This window comes from Colobus angolensis, unplaced genomic scaffold (assembly GCF_000951035.1).
Source record: "Colobus angolensis palliatus isolate OR3802 unplaced genomic scaffold, Cang.pa_1.0 Scaffold116, whole genome shotgun sequence".
Taxonomy (NCBI): domain Eukaryota; kingdom Metazoa; phylum Chordata; class Mammalia; order Primates; family Cercopithecidae; genus Colobus; species Colobus angolensis.
In genome coordinates this window covers 4,360,887-4,374,149 of record NW_012112697.1, presented here as the reverse complement: position 1 = coordinate 4,374,149, position 13,263 = coordinate 4,360,887, and the positions used below count along the sequence as shown (strand labels likewise).

Below are 13,263 nucleotides of genomic sequence, written 5' to 3'. Positions count from 1 at the left end.
AAAAAAAAAAAAAAATCAATCCTTGACTGCCTATAATCCTTTACCTATAAAGGTAAAATCTGCAAATGTTAAAATCAATAATATAGATAATACAAACAGAAACAATAGGGATATTTCGATGAATGTTTATTTCATACGTGAAAGTGTTTAATTAGTACAAAACTGAAAGTGTTTAATTATTACAAAACTATGTATATTAGTTTTGCTGAAAGTGTTTAATTATTACAAAACTATGTATATTTTGCAAATAAGAAAAATGAGATTCAGAGTCACACAATTAGTACATAATGACATCAGGGTAGGAACCTGTGTCGGTTTCATAAAACCTAGGTTCTTTTTAGGCAAACCAAATTATTTTATATATAGTTAAAATAATTTAAACAGAAGAGAGCTCAAACCACTTTATGTGTTAACTTACTCACACCAAGAAACCTAAAAAAATTACCATTATTTCAGTAAGTCCCATACATCACGATTTAAAAGATACACTATTTTTTACGCCCCACTGCCGAATAATAAAGAATACAGCTGGTCTTTGTCCCTGGTGCCTGGTAGAAGACTCTAATCCTCAGCATTTCCTGAATAACAGGAGTGTCTTTGTTATTCATGAGCCCCTTGGATCACCCCTCAGTTTATGCTAAGAGATAAGAAGACTCAGGACAGAGGCTGGTCACCAGAAAAGACCAACCACTATGTGATTAGAGGGTTGGGGCTCTGAGCCACCCTGACCTGGGTGAGGAAGCACAGGGGGCTGGAGATTGAGTTGAATCATGAGGTCAAAGATTCAACCAATCATGCATTCATAAAGAATCCCCAATAAAAACATTGTACTGAAGCTCAGTGGAGCTTTCTAGTTGATGAACTGTTCAATATGGTAGCAGGGTGACAGGCCTTGATTCCACTGGGAGAGGGCACAAAGTTCCATATTTGGGACTCTTCTAGACCTCACCCTATGTGTCTCTTCAGTTGGCTGGTGCTGATTTGCATCAAGCTACAACTGTAATTGTAAGTATAGCACCTTCCTGAATTCTGCCAAGTTCTTCTTTGTAGACAGTTGGTCAGAAGTGCAGCTGGAGTCCGAAGGGCAGTCTTGTTGGGGACCTTGCCCTTTAACTTGTGAAGTCTGCACTACTCTGGCAGTCAGTGTCAGAACTGTATTACAGCAAGCCAGGTGGTGTCAGAAAAACCATTAAGAAAGAAAAATCAGCAGAGCACAGTGGCTCACACCTGTAATACCAGCACTTTGGGAGGCAGTGGTGGGCGAATCCCGAGGTTACCAAGGTCAAAGCCTTTCTTTAAGGTGTCCACGCCGCCCCAATCCTGCTCAAAGCAGCCCTGAGAAACATCGCTCATTATCTCTCCATACTGAGGGAAGAGAGAGACCCTCTCATATTGTTTTATATTGTTTTATACTCAGAAAAGGAAAGAGAAGCAAAACTAAAGGCAGGTAGCCCGGCGCCTAGGAATCAGACTGGAAACCAGGCCTGGGCCTGCCTAACCACCAGTTAAAATTCCATCCCTGACCTGGCAACTGATGTTATCTATAGATTCCAGACATTGTATGGAAAGACACCGTGAAACCTCCCATTCTGTTCTGTTTCACTGTGACCACGGGTGCTTGCAGCCCCTGTCACATACCCCTTGGCTTGCTCAATCGATCATGACCCTCTCACGCAGACCCCCTTTCAGTTGTGAGCCCTTAAAAGGGACAGAAGTTGAGCACCTGTCGAGCTCGGATTTTAAGACGTTAGCCTGCCGATGCTCCCAGCTGATTAAAGCCACTCCCTTCACTACCTCAGTGTCTGAGGGGTTTTGTCCATGGCTCATCCCGCTACAATACCACCCCCAAAAATTTCTGCCACCCCAACATCCCACCACTATTTTGTTTTGTGTTTCTTATTAATATAAGAAGATCAAAATGTCAGGCCTCGGAGCCCAAGCCTGCCCGTATACATCCAGATGGCCTGAGGCAACTGAAGAACCACAAAAGAAGTAAAAATGGCCGGCTCCTGCCTTAATTAATGACATTACCTTGTGAAATTCCTTCTCATGGATAATGACTCTCAGAAGCTCCCTCACTGAGCATCTTGTAAACCCCAACCCTGCCCACAAGAGAAAAACCCCCTTTGACTGTAATTTTCCACTACCCACCCAAATCCTATAAAACTGCCCCACCCCATCTCCCTTTGCTGACTCCTTTTTCCGACTCAGCCCACCTGCACCCAGGTGATTAAAAAGCTTTATTGCTCACACAAAGCCTGTTTGGTGGTCTCTTCACACAGATGCGCTTGACAAAGAGATCAAGACCATCCTGGCCAACACAGTGAAACCCCACCTCTACTAAAAATACAAAAATTAGCTGGGCGTGGTGGTGCGCGCCTGTAGTCCAGCTACTCGGCAGGCTGAGGCAGGAGAATCACTTGAACCCAGGAGGCAGAGGTTGCAGTGAGCTGAGATTGTGTCACTACACTCCAGCTTGGACAACAGAGTGAGACTCCATCTCAAAAAAAAAAAAAAAAAAGAGAGAGAAAAATCTAGCCAGGTGCAGTAGCGTGCCCCTGTAGTCCCAGCTACTCAGGAGGCTGAGACAGGAGAATCACTTGAGCCCAGGAGTTCAAGGTTGTTGTGTGTTATGATAGGGCCTGTGAATAGCCACAGTACTCCAGCCTGGACAACACAGCATGATTCAATCTCTGTATTTTTTAAAAAAGAAAAATGAATTTTAAAAAATTCTGCCAATTAAACTGTAACCTACCATCAACTCTAATATATATGCTGATTTCGGAAGTTTTAAAATGGATAAAAAATGTTTCAAAATAAAATTATTTACCTATATTCCAATTTTGTAACATATAAAGCACTCTTTAAATAGTTTTAAATAGTACAAAAATATGTAGGGGAAAAAACTCCTTTTCCCCTATTCAGTGGTAATCAGTTCAGTACATATCCTAAAACAGAATTTTTCATTCCACCTTTATAATTTCAAAATACGGCAAACAAAATTTTAGTGACTCAGCAAACGGGAATCAGAACTCAGCATCCCAAATCCCAAGGGTGCTATTTTCTGTTATACACACCCTATTGGTTCTAAACTAATTTTAAAAGATAGCTACTGACTATTCAGAAATCTTAGTTTCTCTTCTCACCTGATTAATGAAAAAAATAAAAATTAAAAAAAGAAAAACTCTTGGTTATTTTGATGACTAAGAATAAAATATATGACCATCAGCCAAAGGGCAATCCATGTTATCACAAATGATCTTAACTTCTCAGACAGGAGGCAATGATTACACTAAGTTTCACTAGTGAGTCATTTTTATCACTCAAAACAGTTCAATAGAAAAGTCAAGCCAAATATTTTAATTGTAAGCAGCAGCAGCTTGAGAGACAAGACCAATTTATCACCAGCCAGCTGCAGGAATGTGCTTTCAACCTGAACCCTCTGAGTCTATTTTCACATCTATTAAACAAAGGGAAATGGCCTCAGTGTTTCCTAATGGGGAAGTTTCTGACTTTTGGGGCAGGAAAATCCTTGGCTGTACAGGGTTGTCCGACACACATTTTTCTTTTTCTTTTTTTTCTGAGACAGGATCTCTCTGTCGCCCAAGCTGGAATGCAGTGGTGCAATCTTGGCTCGCTGCAACCTCCGCCTCCCAGGCCCAAGCGATTCTCCTACCTCAGCCTCCCAAGTACTGCGTGAACTGGAACGACAAGTGTGCATCACCATGCCTGGCTAATTTTTTGTATTAATATTTTTGGTAGCAACAGGGTTTCACCATGTTGCCCAGGCTGATCTAGAACTCCTGAGCCCAAGCGATCCTCCTGCCTCGGCCTCCCTAAGTGCTAGGATTACAGACTTGAGCCACTGCACCTGGCACACACACATTTCAATAAGCCTCTCTGGCCCTTGCCACCTAAATTCTGTAACTCCTCCCAGCAGTTATGACAACCCAAAAACCCTGTCCCCACACACATTTCCAAATGGCAAGGGGGGACGGTTGTAGGGTAGATTTAGTTTTACCAGCAGATGGTCTCTCTAACGTTTCTTCAAGCGCTAAAATTCTATAAATTAGTAATAATCTTGAGTTATATTTGAGTGATAACTCATGGTTGGAAAAAACAAAGTAGTAATGAATAACTCAGAGAAAATGTGGGGTAATTTTAATCCCAGTAATCCCATTTCTAGGACCTAGCCTAAGGAAATCAGCAGTGTGACAATGGGCAATGGTTTAGTCAAAGCAACACCACTTCCAAGAGTTGCATGATTTCAAGCAGCTGAAATAGGTAATATTTATTGAGCACTTGTTAGGTGCCAGACATCAATCGAAGTACTTTACTTCCTTGCTATTTGAAGTACAGCACATCTCTTAGGAGCTTAATTGAAATGTACATTCTCAGGTCCCACCTAAACCTACTGAAACAGAATCTGTATGTGAACAAGCCCCACAGGTAGACAGTTTAAGCAGCACTACAAGTATTAATTCATTTAATCTTCATATCACATATAATTAATTTAATCCTCATGACAACTCAATAATGTAAATATTACCATCTTCCATTTTACAGATTACTACACTGAAGCACAGAACATTATATATAACCTGCATAGTAAATGTCGAAGCCAGGATTTGAACCCATACACTCTCATTCCAGAATCCAACCTCTAAACCATTATTGCATATTATGTCTCAACTTACAGTGTTGAGGAATATTCTGTAACTATTAAAACTGGTGTCTAATTTCTAATGACACCATGAAATTAAGATGATCCGGTCGGGCACGGTGGCTCACGCCTGTAATCCCAGCACTTTGGGAGGCCGAGGCGGGCAGATCACCTGAGGTCAGGAGTTCGAGACCAGGCTGCCCAACATGGAGAAACCCCATCTCTACTAAAAATACAAAAAATTAGCCAAGTATGGCAGTTCATGCCTGTAATCCCAGCAACTTGGGAGGCTGAGGCAGGAGAATCACTTGAATCTGGGAGGTAGAGGTTGCAGTGAGCCGAGATCACACCACTGCACTCCAGCCTGGGCCACAAGAGTGAAACTTCGTCTCAAAAATAAAGAAAAAAGAAATTAAGACGATCCCCTAAGTAGACAGGATATAAAACTGAATATATGAGCCCAAATACATAAATATTTAAAAGTATGTAGAATTGAAAAAAGATCTGGGGAAAAATAATGTTACTGTGGGGAGGCAATACAGAAGACAGATGTAGTGTCAGAATGCCAGGATTCAAACTCCAGCTCTACCACTTAGTAGCTGATTGCACTTAGACGAGATGCTTAACCCTGTGAAATTTTATTTTCCTCATTTATAAAATGGGGACAGTGTTTACCTCACAAGATGGTTTTGAGGATTAAATGAGGTAATTTACATAAAGCATAAGCATTGATTATTATCATTTCTCTTTATGCTTTTTCATTTTCCAAAATTTCTTCGGTGAACATACTTCAGTAATCAGCAAAAAGTTCCTTAAAAACATAATGCCGCTGGGCGCAGTGGCTCAAGCCTGTAATCCCAGCACTTTGGGAGGCCGAGACGGGCGGATCACGAGGTCAGGAGATCGAGACCATCCTGGCTAACACGGTGAAACCCCGTCTCTACTAAAAAAAATACAAAAACTAGCCGGGCGAGGTGGCGGGCGCCTGTAGTCCCAGCTACTCCGGAGGCTGAGGCAGGAGAATGGGGTAAACCCGGGAGGCGGAGCTTGCAGTGAGCTGAGATCTGACCACTGCACTCCAGTCCGGGCGACAGAGCGAGACTCCGCCTCAAAAAAAAAAAAAAAAGATAATGCCTTAGATTGTCAACTAGCTGATAAAGGGCTATTAGAAGAAAGTACTTACTCCCTTGATGATTAGATAATGTAAGACTGATCATAAACAAGAAACAGCTGAGTAATAGATCTAAAAAAGATCTTGAAATAAGCACGATTAAATAGTGAAACTGAGGAAGGGTCGCTGCTGTGCCAGTTCCTCTGTCACAGCTGGCCTTTACTTAGAACGAAGTCCATCATCTACCTTGAATGATTCAGGTATTCCAACTGCAGGGCAGTACCTGCCTGACCTGAGCAGGTTACTGAATCTCTCTCAAGGACTCAATCTTCCTCATCTAAAAGCAATGATACTAACTCCCTTGGAGTTACTGTGAAGATTTAATGAGAAAATGCGCATAAAGCACTAAGCACACTAACACATGAAAACACTTAATGTTAGCTGAACTCTACCATCATCATCATCCTTAAGCTGGATAAAAGTTATTGACCTCCTACTCCAGCAATGAAAATATATTTACTCTTTGAAACCACAGTTCAATAGTGTTTTCATTATTTTCTAATCAATTATACCTTCAAAGGGCTATTTCATTATAAATGATGAAGGCTACAGGGCTAAAAAGAAACAACCTCCTCACTTTTAAGTATAGTTTAGATTCACATAAGTAAATAAACTATCACATTCAGATTCTTAACTATACAACTACTAGTAGCAAGTCAATTTCAGTGGGGTTTTCTTCATATTTCTAATGTCTTTGAATACATAAACATTACTATACAAATGAATACATCATACACTTAAGTAAGTTAATCAATCACTACCAGATATAATCTAGGTCAAGGCTTTCCACCTGATAAAATTAGATCAGCGTCAGTGTTAAGATTTAGAAAAGCCTAAGGATCACCCAGTCTGATCCTTTCGTTTTACAAATGGATTTAGCAAATGTAGTTAACTGGTGAACAAGGAAAACATTCAAATGCTAATCTACTTTTTCAGGAATTAGCCTAAATCCTAAAAAGAACACATAGTAGATCTCAGTTTAGACTTTAAAAATGACATCAAATTTTAGCTCAGCTAAAGGTGTTACTATTATTACCACACTTCTAAGGTGTAAGTGGGAGCTTCCTTTTCACTTTCAACAGTATTAAATCCACAGCCCTGAATTCTGTTTCAAGACATTTTTTTTAATGACAGGAAATAGGGAGGAGAGAAAAATCATGGTCAGGCATTTAAAGAGCTCTTATTTGATATCTAATTCAAAGAACTAACAGTGATTTTCTTTAAAAAGCTGAATCAAAGAGTTCACATGCATAGTATAAGACTGTTATAAAAATATTTCCTTCACATTTATATAAAAATTTTTCAAGACACAAATGGCTTTTAAACCCACGAAAACATGTTCATTAAGATAAATGAAAATTAAAATAACAAAACAACAAAATTCCTATCACATTTGCAGAAATCTAAGTCACTTGGCCCAGAATGCTGACTTTATGATTCTCTAATTTTAAAACTGTTAACAATCATTTCTATTTACGAGCAAGTCTGAGCTCATGCATGTGTACGTCTCTATTTATATATAAAATTTAATACTGACATGTTTTTGAGAAAGTAAGGGGAAAACAGATATACTTTCATATTTCTGATGGAAATATAACCTCTATGAAGAGGAATTTGACAGTAACTATGAAAATTAAAAATGTTCATATCCTTTGACCCGGCTGTTCCACTTCCAGGAGTTTATCATACAGACTTTCACATATGAGAGATACCACAGGTACATGGATACTCATTGCAGCACTTCTTGTAGTAGCAAAGAACTGGTAACAACCTGAATGTCCATTAATAGAAGATTGGCTAAAACTATAGTGGACTCAAAATTGAACACTATTGCAGCCATTAAATAAATGACAACTATATAAATATTAACATGGAAAGATATCTAAAAGATATTAAGTCAATAATGTGTTGCACACAGCACCAGAGTTTTAAAATTTATAATACATGTACAGAGACATACTCATGCATGGGCACATATATGCTTATAATTAAACAGAATACTCATAGCATACATAAGAAGCTGGTAATAACTATCTTCAAAAACAGGCCTGGGTAGTTGGGGAATGGGGGACAGAAAAGTACATCTCACTCTATACCCTTTTTAAAATTTCATTCTATTTACACTTTTCAAAAAAAACAATTTTTTTTTTTTTTTTTTTGAGGCAGAGTCTCGCTCTGTCGCCCAGGCTGGAGTGCAGTGGCCTGATCTCAGCTCACTGCAAGCTCTGCCTCCTGGGTTTACGCCATTCTCCTGCCTCAGCCTCCCAAGTAGCTGGGACTACAGGCACCCGCCACCTCGCCCGGCTAGTTTTTGTATTTTTAGTAGAGACGGGGTTTCACCGTGTTAGCCAGGATGGTCTCGATCTCCTGACCTTGTGATCCGCCCGTCTCGGCCTCCCAAAGTGCTGGGATTACAGGCTTGAGCCACCGCGCCTGGCCTTTTTTTTCTTTTTTTTATGAGATAGAGTCTTGCTCTGTCACCCAGGCTGGAGTGCAGTGGCACGATCTTGGCTCACCGCAACCTCGGTCTCCCAGGTTCAAGAGATTCCCATGTCTCAGCCTCCTGACTAGCTGGGATTACAGGTGTGCACCACCATGCCTAATTTTTATATTTTTAGTAGTGGCAGGGTTTTGCCATGTTGCCCAGGCTGGTCTCGAACTCCTGACCTCAAGTGATACACCCACCTCAGCCTCCCCAACTGCTGGGATTACAGGCATGAGCCACCGCGCTCAGCCAAAGAAATTTAACTTTTAGAATACTTATTTTTAAATTTAGTTATCTGACCTATGGTGTATTCCAAATCAAAGAACTCTCAAATTTTCCTTGGTCAGTAGTTTTTAAATTCAAGATTCATAAAGTCAGCCTTCCAAGGACAAATCTTGAGGCCCAGTGAGTCTGTAACCAACACTAGTTCCGGCAGAATTAAAATCCTGAAGTCCAGTTCTAAGCAGAAACATTATTTATATTACAGTAGAATCAGAGTGGTAAAACTGAGACCTCACCTGACCAGGTCTCCATGAAGCTGTAAATAAAGACTTTCTCTTCCCTCTCCAGCACATATTTCTGATGCTGGTGTCTCTACAGTGCAAAGGACGAGATGTAAGTCAGAGGAAGAGGAGCAGGAGGAAGAGGAAGAGGAGGTGGTGGTGGTTGTAGTGGCAGTGGTACTGTCTGCTCCATAAAGGTAAACACAGCCTCTCTTTACATCTTCTCTTAGCCAGTCTCTTTCTCGAGAACCAAACCTACTTCTCCTATTCAAACAATTTCTGCTCCCATTGCGTTTCATATTTCTCTAAAAAATATCAAGAGAAAGAAATCGTTAGCTAGAACATCTGACTGAATCAGACATTTCAGTCCTCACCCCACCTCTCTCTACTTTATATTCCCCAACACTCTGTTCATGTATCCCCTCCTTTTGTGGAGTACTTTACAGCTGTCATGCTCATTTGTTATTAACTCAGATAACTTAATTTTCTTTACTGCTGTGTTTCCATCCATCATCTTCTTTGACCCTCTCTTTTTCTTGTGTTTTCAAAAACGTGTCAAGAATAACAAAACAGCGGGTTGCAGTGGCTCAGGCCTGTAAACCCAGCACTTTGGGAGGACAAGGTGAGAGGACTGCTTGAGGTCAGGAGTTCAAGACTAGCCTACAATTTTTTTTTTTATATTAGCCAGGCATGGTGGCACATGCCTGTAGTCCCAGCTACCTGGGAGGCTGAGGTGGAGGACAGATTAAGCCAGGGAGGTTGAGGTTGCAGTGAGCCGTGATTGTGCCACTGCAATCCTATCTGGGTGACAGAGCGAGACCTTGCCTCTCAAAAATAGAAATTTTAGTATTTTACTTGGGCACAGTGGCTTACATCTGTAATCCCAGCACTTTGGGAGGCCAAGGCGGGTGGATCACTTGAGGTCAGGAATTCGAGACCAGCCTGGCCAACATGGTGAAACCCTATCTCTACTAAAAAATACAAAAAAATTAGCCAGCTGTGGTGGCACATGTCTGTAATCCTAGCTACCTGGGAGGCTGAGGTGGGAAGATTGCTTGAACCTGGAAGGCAGAGGTTTCAGTGAGCCAAGACAGTGCCACCGTACACCAGCCTGGGTGACAGAGCAAGACTCCATCTCAAAAAAAAGAAACGTTAGGCTGGGCAAGGTGGCTCACACCTGTAATCCCAGCACTTTAGGAGGCCCAGGTGAGTGAATCATTTAAGGTCAGGAATTTGAGACCAGCTTGGCCAACATGGTGAAGCCCTGTCTGTCTCTACTAAAAATGAAAAAAAAAAAAAAAAATTAGCCATTAGCCGAGTGTGGTGGCACATGCCTGTAATCCCAGCTACTTGGGAGGCTGAGGTAGGAGAATCACTTGAACCCAGGAGGTTGCAGTGAGTCGAGATTGTGCCACTGCACTCCAGGGTGGGTGACAGAGTGAGACTCTACCTCAAAAAAAAAAAAAAAACTTTTATCTATAAACCACACATAGTATTGTCTTATGTAATTTAAACTTCATCTAATCCTTAACAATACTTATGCTTCACCCTGTAATTTTATTTAGTTCAGTATTGCTTTAGAGATACAACTGTGTTAATATACCCAGTTCATTCATTTGAATATTCCCTTATACAAATACACCAAACTTTATCCACTCTCCTGCTGACAGCACTTAGTTTGCTTCCAATTTTTCACTGCTAGAAACAATTCAGCAATAAACATTTTTGTACATGTCTCCTTATGAAAATGTGTGTTTCTCTATGGTCCTAACCCTTTGCTTTACATCCCAAACAAGCCAAGTGCAATGTCAGCACAATACTGCACAAATATACTTTCTATTCTTGCACTGTTTAAAACAAATTAATGTCGCATTTGATAATTTAGGTATGTGAAATTCATATATTGCGAAGTTATCTCAAAGCAAAAACAATATCTACAGGTAATATAACAAGTTTCTAAAGATCAACATTTGCCTGCTCTATTTTCATGATGGGCTATTTCTGTTCTTTTTGATAAAAAAGAAATTTCCACTGACACTTCCACAGCTGCACCTCTCCAGCTTCATTCCCTACTACTGCCCTTTACTCCATGTTTCAATCACATCCAACTACTTGCAGCTCTCCAGACACACCAAGTACACCACAATGCTGTGGCTTGTCTAAAATGTCCTTCTCCAACTTGCACCTCATCCATATGACAAGTTGTTCTTCAAAATCCTACTCAGGCATCACCTTCTCTATGGAGCCTTCCATATCTCCTATCCTCATTCTCCCTAGACAGAATTAATGACTACCAGACATTTTTACTAGATAGAATTAACGAATTACCTAGACAGAATAAAGAACTTCTTCACCTTGAGTACACCTTTAATACTACATCTATGACAATGGGTTTATTTATTTTTCTTCCTCTTCTCCACTTCTAGCATGTCAACACCTGGGTGACACAGGAATGTTTGTAGAACTCAGCTGACATCACAGAAATTTATTCCCAATCTGTACTTTAGTCCAATTAGCTCTGGCAAGAAGCTGAACAAACTTGGAGGGAAAAAAATCCCCATTTCTATGGAGAGCCCTACATATCTGCAGCAGCTGCAAAGTGAATGGGAGTAAATAAAATACTTTTAGTAGTATTTCTCATTGGAAAAAAGAAATACCTATAAATACAGCAAATACTATTTTTATAATTACTAAAATTAAATATTTGAGGGCAATACATTTCTAAAGACGGTGGAGAAAGAGGAATGAAAAGTTAGCAGGTATTTCTACGTGGGAAGAAAGAAAAATCAGAGTAAGAATGACTTTATTGCTTAAATGCAGACGAACTCAGGAAAACTGACTGTTTTGCAGATCTCGGGAATTCAGGCATTGCTATTCAAAACCATGAGGATTATTGATTCTAACTTCAGAGAAGTAGGATAAACCCCTCCTACAAGTGAGAACTAGTTTTCTCATCAAATGCATTTTCTTGAAGCTGAATATCTCAGAATGAAAGGGCTTTCAAGCGCTCACTGTGTAAACATAGGGACCATCGTATTTGTACTACTAAATAATTTTAACCACTGAATAGTCAAATATTGCTAATAGTTAAATATTTAGCAGGTAAATACTGCTAAATTTTAAATATGCCTTATTTTTTAATATTTTGGAAAGATTAACTGGAACATCTGAAAACAGTATTCCATATAGTACAGCAGCAATATTTATATGAAGCTCTGCATTCTGTACTCAGTGGAGAAGAAAGAATAAGCAGACACCGTTCCACATAATCAACAAAAGTCTTCTTCAGAAAACTTTCCAAGGTTGCCGGGCACAGCGGCTGACGCTTGTAATCCCAGCACTTTGGGAAGCTGAGGCAGGCAGATCACGAGGTCAGGAGATCGAGGTAATCCTGGCTAACACGGTGAAACCTTGTCTCTACTAAAAATACAAAAAAAATCAGCCAGGTGTGGTAGCGGGCGCCTACAGTCCCAGCTACTCAGGAGGCTGACGCAGGAGAATGGCGTGAACCAGGGAGGCGAGGCTTGCAGTGAGCTGAGATGGCTCCACTGCACTCCAGCCTGGGCGACAGAGCAAGACTTCATCTCAATAACAAAAAAAAAAAAAAAAAAAGAAAAACTTTCTAAGGTCAAATAATGGTCCACTAACCTTCTAAATCTTAGAAAAGTCAAGGAAGATCCCAGGAAGTTTTGTTTGTTTTGAGATGAGGTCTCTCTCTGTCACCCAGCCTGGACTACAGTGGCGTGATCATAGCCCACTGCAGCTTCGAACTCCTGATCTCAAGTGATACTAAAGCCTTAGCCTCCAGAGTAGATGGGACTACAGGCACACGCCACCACACCCAGCTAATTTTTTGTATTTTTTTAATACAAAAAATGGGGTCTTCCTACGTTGCCCAGGCTGGTCTTGAACTTCTGGACTCAAGCAATCCTCCTGCTTCAGCTTCCCAAAGTGCTGGAATTACAAGCATGAGCCACCACACCAGGCCTGATTTTTCTTCTGTGAGAAATTTTTTTTTTTTGAGATGGAGTCTCGCTCTGTCGCTCAGGCTGAAGTGCTGTGGCACAATCTCGGCTCACGGCAAGCTCCACCTCCTGGGTTCACACCATTCTCCTGCCTCAGCCTCCCAAGTAGCCGGGACTACAGGTGCCCGCCACCACACCTGGCTAATTTTTTGTTTTTTTAGTGGAGACGGGGTTTCACCGTACTAGCCAGGATGGTCTCAATCTCCTGACCTCGTGATCCACCCACCTTGGCCTCCCAAAGTGCTGGGATTACAAGCATGAGTCATTACGCCTGGCCTTGTGATTTTTAACAGTCATTTTTAGCACATATTTACCCTAGATTATAAATTCCTTAAGGAACTTTACATTATCAAAACATACATGCGGCTGGGCACAGTGGTTCATGCCTGCAATCCCAGCACTTTGGGAGGCCAAGA

The 13,263-nt window shown here is 40.8% G+C and overlaps 1 protein-coding gene across 2 annotated transcripts in view; it reads right to left on the bottom strand.

Annotated features, from left to right (window-relative positions):
- Positions 1 to 13,263, bottom strand: part of PHLPP2 (PH domain and leucine rich repeat protein phosphatase 2) — an 88,358-nt gene that overhangs the window by 68,383 nt on the left and 6,712 nt on the right. Inside the window, exon 2 of one of the 2 annotated variants that reach the window (XM_011961872.1) lies at positions 8,838 to 9,127. In XM_011961872.1, coding sequence (XP_011817262.1) covers positions 8,838 to 9,121 — 284 coding nt within the window. In that variant the 5' untranslated portion in view covers positions 9,122 to 9,127. Of the gene's footprint in view, positions 1 to 8,837; positions 9,128 to 13,263 lie in introns of those variants that run through there. The other variant, XM_011961881.1, reaches the window with a different exon arrangement.